Source organism: Pelophylax lessonae (assembly GCF_965119305.1).
Source record: "Pelophylax lessonae genome assembly, chromosome: 5".
Lineage (NCBI taxonomy): Eukaryota > Metazoa > Chordata > Amphibia > Anura > Ranidae > Pelophylax > Pelophylax lessonae.
The window spans coordinates 417,246,574-417,260,200 of NC_138772.1; the positions used below are offsets into that span (position 1 = coordinate 417,246,574).

General features: G+C 46.0%; 1 protein-coding gene across 1 annotated transcript in view; it reads right to left on the minus strand.

The window, feature by feature from the left end:
* The window catches only part of PRKDC (protein kinase, DNA-activated, catalytic subunit), a 1,165,045-nt gene that overhangs the window by 676,158 nt on the left and 475,260 nt on the right, over positions 1-13,627 (minus strand). The window contains exon 44 of the mRNA XM_082258689.1: positions 13,434-13,499. Within this exon, the coding sequence (XP_082114815.1) occupies positions 13,434-13,499 (66 nt within the window). The remainder of the gene's footprint in view (positions 1-13,433; positions 13,500-13,627) is intronic.

Below are 13,627 nucleotides of genomic sequence, written 5' to 3' on the forward strand. Positions count from 1 at the left end.
GGAGGCGAAACACCCAATGCTATTTCTACATCTGCCTATCCAAAACTTCGGAAATAAACACTTGAAGCCCACATTGTGGTTTTGCCAAAACCTGACAAAGACCCATCAAGTTGTACCAGTTATCGTCCAATATCTTTGTTAAATGGGGATGTTAAGTTGATGGCGAAAGTTCTAGCCACCCGCCTTATGCCATTGATACCTAAATGGGTCATACCAGAGCAATCAGGCTTTGTACAAGGACGAGAAGCCCGGGACAATGCGTTGAGAGCCGTCTCTCTGATCCATTATGTCAAAGTAAGTTCCCAGCCCACCCAACTCCTCTCAACAGATGCTGAGAAGGCATTTGATAGGGTGGACTGGGACTACTTAAGAGTTACTCTTCAGCACCTTGGAATCGGATCCAAGATGCTGAATAGGATACTTGCACTATACTCTTCCCCCAACAGCTCGGGTCAAAATTAATGGTTCAGTTAGTGATACTATCTACTTGCATAATGGAACCCGACAGGGTTGTCCCCTGTCCCCTTTACTATTCGTTCTGTCTCTAGAACCTTTTTTAGCTACAGTAAGAAATAATGTAGATATCAAGGGGGTGCACATAGGTCAGTTTACACATAAATATGCCGCATACGCGGAAGATATTCTCTTTTATATTCAAAACCTCCTTGTCTCCTTACCCAATTTAATTTCAGCATTATCAGATTTTCAACAGGTTTCTCATTTTAAAATCAATATGAATAAGTCTGAAATAATGAATGTAAATATGTCACATTCAGATGTTGCTTTAATTAGATCATCTTTTGCTTTTCGCTGGCAAACAAACAGTTTGAAATATCTGGGTGTCTATCTCACACCCAGAGTTTCTATGCTATATAGACATAATTATATCCCATTGTTGAATGGAATTAAAGACTTACTTCAACGGTGGTCATCTATCCCACACTCGTGGTTAGGAAAAATTAACCACTTGCCTACTGTGCACTTAAACCCCCTTCCCATCCAGGCCAATTTTCAGCTTTCAGCGCTGTCACACTTTGAATGACAATTGCGCGGTCATGCTACACTGTACCCATATGAAATTTTTATCATTTTTTTCACACAAATAGAGCTTTCTTTTGGTGGTATGTAATCACCTCTGGGTTTTTTATTTTTTACAAAAAAAAAAGAATAAAGACAGAAAATTTTGAAAAAAAAAAAAAAGTTTTTCTTATTTTCTGCGAGTAAATTTTTAAAATAAAATTTTCTCCTTCACTGATGTGCGCTGATGAGGCGGCACTGATAGGCTGCACTGATGGGCACTGATGAGGTGGCACTTATGGGCACTGATGAGGAGGTACTAATATGCCGCACTGATGAGCACTGATGAGCACTGAGAGGTGGCACTGCTGGGCACTGAGAGGTGGTACTGAGAGGCGGCACTGCTGGGCACTGAGAGGCGGCACTGATGGGCACTGATAGGTGGCACTGATGGGCACTGGCGGATGGCACTGGACACTGACGGGTGGCACTGATGAGCGGAACTGATGGGCAGCACCATCAGTGCCCATAGTGCTGCCAGTCAGTGCCTAGATTAGCAGGCACTGATGGGCACTGACTGGCAGCACTATGGGCACTGATTGTGGGCATTGATGGGGGCACTGATGGCGGGCACTGTGTGTATGTTTTTACCTTTTAGTAATCAGGGCACTGGTGATCAGTGCCCTGATTACATGTCTCTGTGTCCCCGGCGCTGTGAGGCTCCCCCTCCTTCCTCACACTGCAGGCTCTGTGTGAGGAAGGAGCGCCGGCGATGAGAGATGATCTCCTATGTTTACATAGGAGATCATCGCTCATTGGACGGCCCGATCACGTGGTGAATGGCCGCTGTGATTGGCCATTCACCACGATCTGTGATCGGCCGTGTCAGATTTTCCCTGCTGCGCGCTCGCGGGAGCGCGCGGGGGGTGTGTCACTGGGAGGCCGTTTAAAAACGGCCTCCCTAAAATTCAAGTCCGCGCTGCAGCCGTATATAGGCTGTAGCGTGGATGGGGGGAGGTTAATATAATTAAAATGTCTATATTGCCCCGCATCTTGTTTGTTTTCCAGATGCTGCCGCTGGGAGTGCCAATGAGTTTTTTTTCAACTATACAAAGATTATTGTCTAAGTTTATCTGGAAAGGTAAACAACCTAGGGTTGCTAAAACGACCCTTTACCGTGTTAAAACAAAGTGAGGCTTTGCCCTCCCTAAATTGAAATTATATTACCATGCAGTAGCATTAGCCAGAATAGCAGATATAGTTAGTTTGAATAATGTTAAACTTTGGGTACAGGTGGAAAGGGACCTAAGCGGGGTTTATCTATCTAAATCCCCTTGGATCCCACATAAATATAGGTCATTTCTGCCCACAGTTTCACCAATTACCACCTCCACACTGGCCATTTGGGATTCTATACATAAAAAATATAAGCGGGCATATAATTCTCCACTAATGCCCATATTAGGCCATGCCATGTTTTCCCCAGGCCTTATGGATAGGGGTTTCAGGCAATGGAAGCCAGGAGACGAGCTCCGTATATATAATGTCTTTAAAGATAATCAGATTAAAGCATTAAGAGAAATTATATATCCGCAGGAAGCAACACGGATGGATGAATGGAGATACAGCCAATTGGTGAGCTTTTTAAGCTCTCTTTCACAACCTATATGTGAAATGACAGATCTCAACCCTGTTGAAACAATATTACAAGCACCACAACCACCCCGGCATGCTATATCTGTATTTTATAAAATTTTGTTGAGCATATACTACCCGGATTATCTGAGATATTTGGCGAAATGGGAAAATGACTTTGATCTACCTTTGTCAGATAAGCAGAGGTCTAAGATCCTCCAGTTGGCTGTGTCTTCATCTATATCCAACAAGATGGCACTATACGCCATCAAGATTGCATGCTTTGTTCCCGTCCAAATCACCACTTTGCTGGAGAAAATGCGGCGAAGTGGCAAACCATGCACATATATGGTGGCTGTGCCCAGTTATAAAACCATATTGGGAAATGATTTTGGCCACTATCACAAGGATTACGGGCTCCCCCATATCGAGAGACCCATGGACGGTTCTTTTCCATTGCACAGCACAGTCTTCAAAGACATATAAGCATTCTATTCTACCCCATTTATTAAATGCAGCGAAGGCTTTGATTACAGCAAGATGGGGAAATCCGGAACCACCCTCATTACGCCAGTGATGTCGCAAGGTTGATTCTGTGGCATTGATGGAAGAGCTTACTTACATCTCAAAGGGACAGGTAGCTAGGGGCCATAAAACCTGGGTTAAATGGAGAGAATTTAAGGCTAATTTATATTTAGAGTAAATGTTTACTCTCCGGTCAGGGGAAATCTGTTTTAGACATTAACGAGAAACAGATAGTGTAAGATGGTATGCTACTATTCTCCCCGTCGCCAATGATTGACATAGTTAATGGTTTGGGAATGTTTGAAATGTTGAAAATATTTTAGAAATACACTGGAATCCCCCCCCCCCTTTCTTTCTTTTTCTCCTTATTTCTTTCTCCTTTTTATTTTATTTTATTTTATATTTGCATATGTTTATTTTTGTATTTGTATATTGTGCAATGTTGGAAAATCAATAAAAACGTATTAAAGAAAAAAAAGGAGGCGAAACACCTCCAGATGCAGGAACCATTCCCCCTGATCCAAGGACTGACGACTCAAACAGTCTGCCTGCCAGTACTCCACACTAGGAATGTGAACAGCAGAGAATGCAGGAACGTGCACCTCAGCCCAAGACAGAATCTCGGCCACTTCCTTGGCCGCCCGGGCACTCTCGGTGCACCCTTAGTGAATGATGTAAGCCACAGCCGTGGCATTGTATGATAGAACACGAACCGGTGCGACCTCGACTAAAGGAGCAGGCATCGTTTGATCGCCCTGAGCTCCCGGACACTTGTCATTAAGGAGGATTCCTCCGCCGACCACCGTTCACAACAGGGGCAGAAAAGACTTGCCCTGGCTCAGAGCGGGTGATAGAACCACCATGAAAGCTCCGACCTCGTGAAAAAAATATCCCGTCCAGGGACTGTGGATCCTTGTGCCAACTGGCAAGAAACTCTGCTTGCAGAGTCCTTGAGTGAAACTGTACAAACGGGATCGCCTCGAAAGCTGAAACCATCAGCCCCAGGGACCTCATGCAGGTCTGTAGGGAGGTGAGATCGTTGTCCCTGAGGGACCTCATAATGCCCTGTAAAGTCCGAAGTGTGTCCTCTGGGAGAAAAACTTTTGATGGAGTGGAGTCCAAGACCCTGCCCAGGTAACTCAGGTGGACTGATGGGGTCAGAGCCGACATCTGGAAAGTGATGGTCCACCCAAACTCCTGTAGCGCCTGAACCGTTACTGTCAGAGCGCACAACAGAGTGGCACACAAGCTCACCCTCAAAAAGAGGTCGTCCAGATAACCGAGGACCGCAATCCCCCTCTTGCGCGGCAGAGCCAACGTTGGGGCCAAAACCATGGTAAAGACCCTGGGAGTCGAAGCAAGACCAAAGGGTAATGCCACAATTTGAAAGTGGGCTTCCGCCACTGCAAAGTAGAGATACCGCTGATGACCCTCGTAAATAGGGATGTGCAGATACGCATCCCTTAAGTCAATGGAGACCAGAAAAATATCCCCCTGACTCAAAGACGCTACCACCGACCGGATGGATTCCATCCGGAACTTCTGCACCAGCACAAAGCGGTCTAGAATACGGGAAACCTTTCGGATACCTGTCATCCCCAGTTTGTATGGAGGCGGCCATATTTGGAGTTTAGTGTAAACCCATCCGTATTACCATACCTTTGAAGGACAGGAGGAGAGCCCTCTGAGTTTTGATTATGGCTTCATTTGTGGTGGAAGATGTCTGGCTTACATTTGATAATTGGCCTTTTCAACCATCCCTTCATATCTGGTAAGAGACATTCCTCACCTTATTTGTCACGCCAGAAACTGCCTCACGTGAACCAGGATAGGACTATCTCTATACCTTAACTGGCAAGTGACAGCAACTTTCAGCCAAAAGCAACTAGCTTTCTATGAAGGGTGGGACACTGAGGCTTCATGTAGCCATGATTACAATATTGGAGTGAAACATTGAAGTCCAATTAACTCCACAGTTAAATATCCTTATGCTCCCTAATCCCCTGCTGAGGATGGACAAGTGATCTCAATACATTCCAATCATTGTGAACTGCTATATCTCCACTGGGTCGCCCCACATTCAATATTCCCCAGTGTCCTGGACATTATTGTGTGGTTTACTTCAGTATTTATACCGCCTCAACGCGATCCAAAATCCCCCTTTTCCATTGAATCACTGCTCTGGAATGCAGGAATAGGTCCCCTTGTTGGTCATCCAACAAATATACTCCATTGGACTGCCTATCTTTCCCAACTGGGTCACACGGCCCCTTTGACCCCACACAACTTTTGTCCACACTGCAGCTCAAAATTGGAGCCTTAAAATGTAAATAGGGGTTTACCCCTGACATGACATTGTGTTTGGGTTTTTGAATTTGGGAGGATTTGAGCTGTGGGGGAGGCTGTGTGCTATTTGGGTGTGGGGTGGAGTGATGCAGAGGTTCATTGTGTGTTTTTAAATGAGCAGGGACGTGGTCTATTATGGGATAGAGTTCACAGGCTTTTGAATATACCCAATATTACTATTTTTGTTCATTTGGTTCTATATTTGTAACAACCTCAATAAAGTGTATTTTTATAATTTTTTCCACAAACCTGTGTTTGAGCCATTCTTTGCAACTTCTTTTGCCTTCCTATTTTAGTATACTTCTTTTGCCTTCCTATTTTAGTATACTGCCCAGATGCTTGGCTCACCGGTTATACTAACCAATAGGTATGGAAACTAATTAGGTGGTACATTCCCGCCACTACCTTTTCAGGGCGGGCTGTGTCTACCCAGGGATAAAAATCTCCCTCTCCCCTCTTTTTCAATGGTGAATACCGGCCTCAGTGCCGAACTAGCCAGTGTACATATTGCAGGCCACAGCCTCCGCCTTCCTGTCAGCCGGATCTGTAAAGGCTGGGAACTCTTCAACCGGAATCATGGTTGCCTTTCTCAATCTGGAAACTGGAGGGGCCACTGCTTAAGAAGGGACTCCTCATAGAGGTATCGCCTGGCAAATCGCTTAGGGACCCCAAGGGGACGCTATGGTCGTCCCCACTCTTTAGGGACAATTCTGTCAAAATAGGCAGGGAAAGGGAACACCTTTATCTCTCTGTATGGCTTGTGAGAGCCAAAGAGAACCTGCGCCTCCGTCGCAGCTGGGTCCTCCATTTTTAAGGTCTCCCGCACAGATACAATCAGTGCTTCCACCAGCGCCTTATCGTGTGCGGTTGCAGATGTGGAGGAATCATCCTCACTATCTGAGAAATTCCGGCACTTGGTCGCAGACCCAGCAGGGTGACTCACATCCATGGCGGCCGAATCAGATGTAGGATCTGATGAGACAGATGAGGCAAGGGAAGGCGGGGGGCGCTTATTGCCAGCCAATTGCCTGAAACCATCTTCACCTAGGACAGAAAGGACTTCAGGACCGCCGTCAGTGCATTGATGGTTGGTTGGGACCCAGAGGGACCCGCAGCTTCAGAGAGGGGAATCAGGTGGGGAGATGTGCTCCAAAGACTCCATGAGTCACCAGGGGGACCCCACAAAAAGTGCAAAGGTACAGGTCTCACTGCGCTGGCAGCACCACCCGGCTGCCAGGCACAAAGCACTAAGCGATCCTCAGCAGAGAGGGAGAGGACCCCAATAGACTTACCACCCAGCAGAAACAGTCACCGGCAGCCACCAGGATAATCTGCACTCCATGTGTGGTGATCAGGAAGTAAAGAGATCCAGGAGTCAGCACCAGGGGATGAGGAGTGGTTCCCACCGCCAAAATCGCCGCCCACAGGGCTCCACAGTCATGGCCGCCACTATTTTACATAGTTACATATAGTTACATAGTAGTTGAAGCTGAAAGACAATAGTCCATTCCTTTCAACCTGTGTAGGTGTGTGAGGACATATTAATTTCCCATACCCCTGAATGTTTTGATCTTTGAGATGTACGTCCAAGTGTCTTTTAAAAGTAGCCATACTCCCCGCAGTTACTACCATTTGTGGTAGAGAGTTCCACAATCTTATAGCCCTTACTGTAAAAAAATCTCCTGCGTAGCCTTAGGTTAAATTGCTTCTCCTCTAATTGCATTGTATGACCTTGTGTCCTCTTACATTCCTTGTGACTGAATAGTTTTAATTCTATGCTAAGATCACCGTTGAGGTATTTGTAAATCGCTATCATGTCCCCTCTCAGGCGTCTCTTCTCCAGGGAGAATAAATCCAGCGCTTGTAAGCGCTCTTCATAATTAAGGTCTTCCAATGCCCTAATTAGTTTAGTTGCCCTTCTCTGGACTCTCTCCAGCTCCAACACATCCCTTCTGAGGACTGGCGACCAGAACTGGACAGAGTACACAGATGTGGTCGGACCACAGTTTTATAAAGTGGTAGGATTATAGTTTTAACTTTGGAATATATCCCCTTCCTTATGAATGCTAATATTCTTCCGGCTTTGGCAGCTGCAGCTTGACATTGCATGCTATTGCTTAGTCTATCTTTTACTAAGACTCCCAGATCTTTCTCCATTTTTAATTCCCCCAGAGGTTCCCCCCCAAAAGCGTATTTTGCGTTTATGTTTTTAATCCCCAAGTGCAATACCTTACACTTCTCTACATTAAACCTCATTAGCCATGTGGTTGCCCACTCTGTTATTTTGTTCAGGTCATTCTCTAAGATTTCTACATCATGATATGAAGTTATTGCCCTGCTTAATTTTGTGTCATCAGCAAAAACTGAGATTGAACTAATGATCCCGTCCTCGATGCTATTTATGAATAAATTGAACAAAATTGGTCCAAGGACTGACCCGTGGGGGACCCCACTTACCATCCCCAACCAGTCTGAGTGTGGGTTATTACTACCCTTTGGACACGCCCCTTTAACCAGTTTTCTATCCAAGAGCAAACCTTGTGGTCTATGAAGTAGTGCGCTTACAATGTGGCATAAAGTGTATACAAACAACACAATATTATCAGAAATCATATAGTGATAAAAACCACACAACAGTGGTAAAAACAACAAAGTGAACACCAGTTTAATCGGAAGACACCTCACTTCTTTTTTATAAAGACTTTTTGTGTTTCATCACGTTATGCATTCCTTTGGGGGATTGCTTTTTTAAATGGACTTTTATTGCACTTTATGTTGTTTTTACCACTGTTGTGTGGTTTATATCACTATATGATTTATGATAATATTGTGTTGTTTGTATACACTTTATGCCACATTGTAAGCACACTACTACATTTTTTCTCTGCTACCTTTATTTCCCTAGTGCTGCTGCATATTATTTAGGTTAGCGCACCCTTATTTATTTTTTTCAAACCTTGTGGTCTATGCCTGCAGACCTTATTTTGTAAATTAAGCGTTTGTGGGGAACTGTATGAAATGCCTTAGCAAAATCCAGATACACCACATCCACAGGACTCCCCCCTATTCTAGCTCACAGCTCACCTCTTCGTAGAATGTTAACAGATTGGTTTGACAAGAACGCCCTTTTGTAAACCCGTGCTGATTACTGCTGATGATGTTGCTGTCTTTAGCAAATTCTTGGATATAGTCTCTTATCATCCCTTCCAGTAGTTTACATACTATTGACGTCAGGCAGACTGGCTTACAATTTCCCGAGATATGCCGCTGCCCTTTTTTGAATATTGGTATCACGTTAGCTTTCCTCCAGTCACCTGGTACAGTTCCTGTCAAAATACTATCTGCAAAGATCAGGAACAGTGGTCTAGATATAATCTTACTGAGTTCTTTGAGTACTCTCAAAAGCACGCCATCCGGTCCTGGTGATTTATTTGTGTTAATGTTATCCAGCCTTTCCATGATTTCACCCTCTGTTCGGCATAGCAGCATGTCATGTGAAGTACTGCTAATCATACAGTCATGGTCAGTATACCCCTCCTTTTCCTGTGTAAAGACTGAGAAGAAAGAATTTAGCACGGTTGCCTTCTATGTGTCCTCTGTAACCATCCCCCCATCATCGTTAATGATGTGTGCAACATGCTCTGACCTCGTTTTGATATATTTAAAGAATTTCTTAGGGTTCCTTTTACTTTCCTCTGCTATTTGACTCTCGAAGTCGATTTAAGCCATCGTAATTTCGTATTTACATTTCTTTTTCGATTCCTTGTATTGCAGAAAAACCAATAATGTGCCCTCCGATTTATATTTCTTAAAGCCCATTTTTTCCCCCCTAATACATTTTTTTACATTACAGTTTAGCCATCCCGGCTTGGCTTTGGCTCTTCTAAATTTATTTCCCATAGGAATGCACTGTGAGATGCTTTTGTTTAATATGTTCCTAAAGCATTCCCATTTTTCCTCCCAGTTTATTTTCTCTATCATTGAGCATTTTGTGGAAGTGGATAGTGAATTGTACTTCAGTTTATTCTTGTTTGGTCTGAGGTTTGTCCGCACAGACCCCCCAGTGGTTGACGTTATTATTCTACTGTCGCTGCTGACCCCAATAATACCTTCTGTCCTTTGCTCCCTACTAACTGACTCTACCTCTGAGCCCGACCCCCCCCCCCCCCCCAACACCTAGTTTAAAATCCCCTCCAACTTTGTGGCCATCTTTCTCCCCAATAGAGCTGTAACATCCCCATAAAGGTGCAGCCTGTCCTTACTAAAGAGCCGGTAGTCGACTTAAGCCATCGTAAAGTCAGCCCAGTTCTCCAGGAACCCAAACCCCTCCTTCCTACACCAGTACCTCAGCCACTTGTTAGCTCCTTCTGCCTCTTTGGTGTGGCTTAAGGTACAGGCAGTATTTCAGAGAAAACCACCTTGGAGGTCCTATTCCACAATCTATTCCCCAAGTCCCTGAAATATTTTTTTAGGATCCTCCATCTTCCTCTCACTTGGTCATTGGTGCCTACATGCACCATGACCGCTGGGTCCTCCCCAGCCCTGCCCAATAATCTGTCCACCCGATCCGAGATGTGCCAAACTCGAGCGCCCAGTAAACAACATACTGTTCGGCTATCACAATCATTTTGACAGATTTCCCACTCTGTCCTCTTGATAATGGAGTCCCCCTACTACCACTAACTGTCTAACCTTTCCTGAGTCTCAGCCCCCCACCTTAATGGAGCCGCCGCTCCCCTGGCAGCTGGGGGAGGGCGCCTGCTCCAGCACTGCCACCCCTGAGCTGATATCCCCATCATCATGCAACTTGGCATATTTGTTGGGGTGTACCAACTCAGGACTGGCCTTCCTAGCGCTCTTCCCCCTTCCCCTCCTTCTATCACCCAACTGCCTACCTCCGTTGCCTGCGCCTCCACGTCTACACCCTCCTCTATGCTGGCCCCTGCCAGCACCTGATGGGTAATGTCCAAGCTCCTTTCCAGGTTGTTGATTCTATGCAGTGTTGCCACCTTGTTTTCTAGATCCAGGATCTAAGCTTCAAGAGAAACAAGTCGCTCACATATTGCACAGCAGTATTCATCCTCGACTGGTTCATCAAGGAATGCATACATGCAGCAAGAAGTGCACTGAGTGGCATCCTCAATCCTGTCGGACATTATTACCCTCTACTCTATGGGGATAATTAGGATAACAACCTGCTATTTGTTACCTACACTACCTCAATCTCCCTTGGTACTAAAACCTAGGGTACTCACCAGTCGCTAAGGTACTAACCAGTCGATAAGGCACTCACCAGTCGCTAAGGTACTCCCAGTCACAGTGTTACAAGGTATTCATGGACGCTAGGTCCTCCTGGTTGCTAGGGTTACTCCAGGTCCCTAGGGTACTGCCGAGTCGCTTAGGTTACTCCCGGTCACTAAGGTACTCCCGAGTCGCTTAGGTTACTCCCAGTCGCCAACGTTGCTACCAGTCGCTAAGGTTACTCCTAGTCACATAGGTACTCCCAGTCACATAGGTACTCCCAGTCACATAGGTACTCCCAGTCACATAGGTACTCCCAGTCACACGGTTTCTCCCAGTCGCAAGGTACACCCAGTCACATGGTTACTCCCAGTCGCAAGGTACACCCAGTCACACAGTTACTCCCAGTCACAAGGTACACCCAGTCGCTAAGGTACTCCCAGTCGCAAGATACTCCCAGTCACACGGTTACTCCTAGTCGCACGGTATTCCAGACACACGGTTACTCCCAGTCGCTCGGTACTCCCAGTTGCAAGTCCTCTTAGGTATTAAGGTATTCCCAGTCCAACTGTTTGGGACCCCTGGTCTGATGTCAGTTTGTGCAGCCTCCCCCTGCTGACCCTTCAGATATGCCTGTCCACTCCCTGGATCCTCTCCCACAGCCTCCCTGTTTAGAGTAGAGGAGAGCAGAGCAGAGCAGCTCAGCTCACTGCTGATCTATTCCCAGCTCACAGATCTCTTACCAGCCCCTGTTTACTCTTCTCTCAGTCTCTGTATAGACCCCCCCCCACCATGATCAGCCGATCAGCCTTCCCCTACTCCCGGCTTCCTTGTATGTGTCACCTATCACCCGCTGCAACTCCCTTGCTGCATGAGTTGCTCTTCCTCCACACACAGCTTTCGGCTTCTCACTGCGGCTCTACACACAGCTTCCGGCTAAACATTTTCAATGGCAAACAACTGCAAAATGGCCGCCGGACTACACAAACATGGCCGCTGTGCACTGAGCACCACTACATGGGCTACAACAAAATGGCGACACTACGAGGCTCCCAGGGATCAAGGAGGGAAAGGCCCAGGCAGGACGGGGGGCCATGGTAGGAGCTCCCACCAGGTACAGCCCCCCTCCTGCACAGCGGATCGTTCGGTCCTGGGCAGCGCACTCCCCCCCAATCATCGCCAGCATAGGGCCCCGCTCCCCACCCCGGGAAGTGGAACACCCACACAGCCGTAGCATAAGTGGAGGGGGGTAGGTTAGGGGGGACAGATTACAAGGGGATGTCTGAAGGGAAGGAGGGGAACCCGGGGGTCCGACCGTCCCAAGGAGGGGCCCACGTCCACCCCAAAACCCTCCAGGGGGAGAGGGCTGACAGCTACTCACCATACCAGGAATCAGGTGGGTACCGCTCCAGACAGAACCCCTGACCATCGAAATGGGGGGCTGTGGGCCAGGAGAAACACTGCGACTCGGGCCGAGACCCAGTCGTATGTGACCACACGAGGCATTTAACTTGCAGGCCAGCCCCCCGTCCGGTAGGGCTATGTAGCGGCCGACCTAGAGCACAGCTGATGTCTGCGCCCGATCGCTGGCCAGACTGGGGTGACCACTGGATCTAGATTATCCAGCCCGATGCTCAGTCCGGCAGTTGATTGTAGATCTCACAGGAAAAAAAAAACAGATGAAAAATTTCTATCTAAAAAGAAAAAAAATGCCAGGACCAGAGATCCCAGCAAGGAAATAGGTCCTTACTCCTGAATAGGCAGAAAAAAACTGAGTACCTATATCAAATAGAGGGAGCACACCCCCTGGGACTGCCCATAGGCGTAACCAGACTTTTTTTCCTGCCTAATGTCCAATTCCTGTAGGGGGCAGTATAACCCAATGGTTAAGAAGAACATGCACTGTGTCCGTCAATAAACCAAAGAGAAAAAGTGGGTGATTTCACCCATAATGTCTTGCTTGGTTTTAGTAAACAACTCATGTGAGAGGGCAGTGGAAGCTCTCGCAACTGACTGAGCTAAGGATGACTCCAATGACAAGGCCTACTCTAGGAGCAGAGCAGAGGATAATATAAACTAAATTACAGGCTGCCTCAATACTCTGAATAGCAAGCTATGTACTGAAAGCTGTAAAAGGAGAAAGAAGTTCCTTCTTATGTACAGTACATCTAGTGTACATGAAATTATACCACAGCAGGTATTGGATACTAAATGAATAATAGTTCTTTAACTGGTGGAATTCTCATCCTGCTCATATTACACCTGATATCAATTGGAGAAAATACAGCAGCCCATAGCAAAGTAGTGTTTGTACTGCATTTACAGAAAAAGCAGAAATTAGAACCTTTTCACACAGATGTGGTGCGGTTTTCCCACACCGCATGTGCAGTGCAATGTACCCGCACCCGCACCCGCAGGTTTGGCGCCTTTTTTTGTGAGTGGTCTGAAAACGCAACAAAACTCCTGCATGCAGAAGTTTTGGTGTGCTTTTAGACAGCACATCAAAACCGTATGAGGGAATTGCACCGCATCAGTGTGAAAGGGCTTTAATGGAAATAAAAAACACACTTTTTTTTTTTTGCGGTTATACAAGTCATCGATAGAGACAGACCTTAGAGACAGGGCCATGACATTTAAGTGCACAAAGAAATTATTTTATGAGAACTTACCTCAACTTCTATGGGAAAGGAGTATTGTCGCTTAAGGTCGATTATATTTTCAAGTATGAGCACATTCTTAAAAAAATAAAAAAATTAAAGAATGAGCTTAAATACAATCTACACTGATAAATTTTAAATTCCCAATACATTCATCTTTTATATGGCGTTTCTATGGTGCCCTATGATAAAGGTTTTGAATCGGT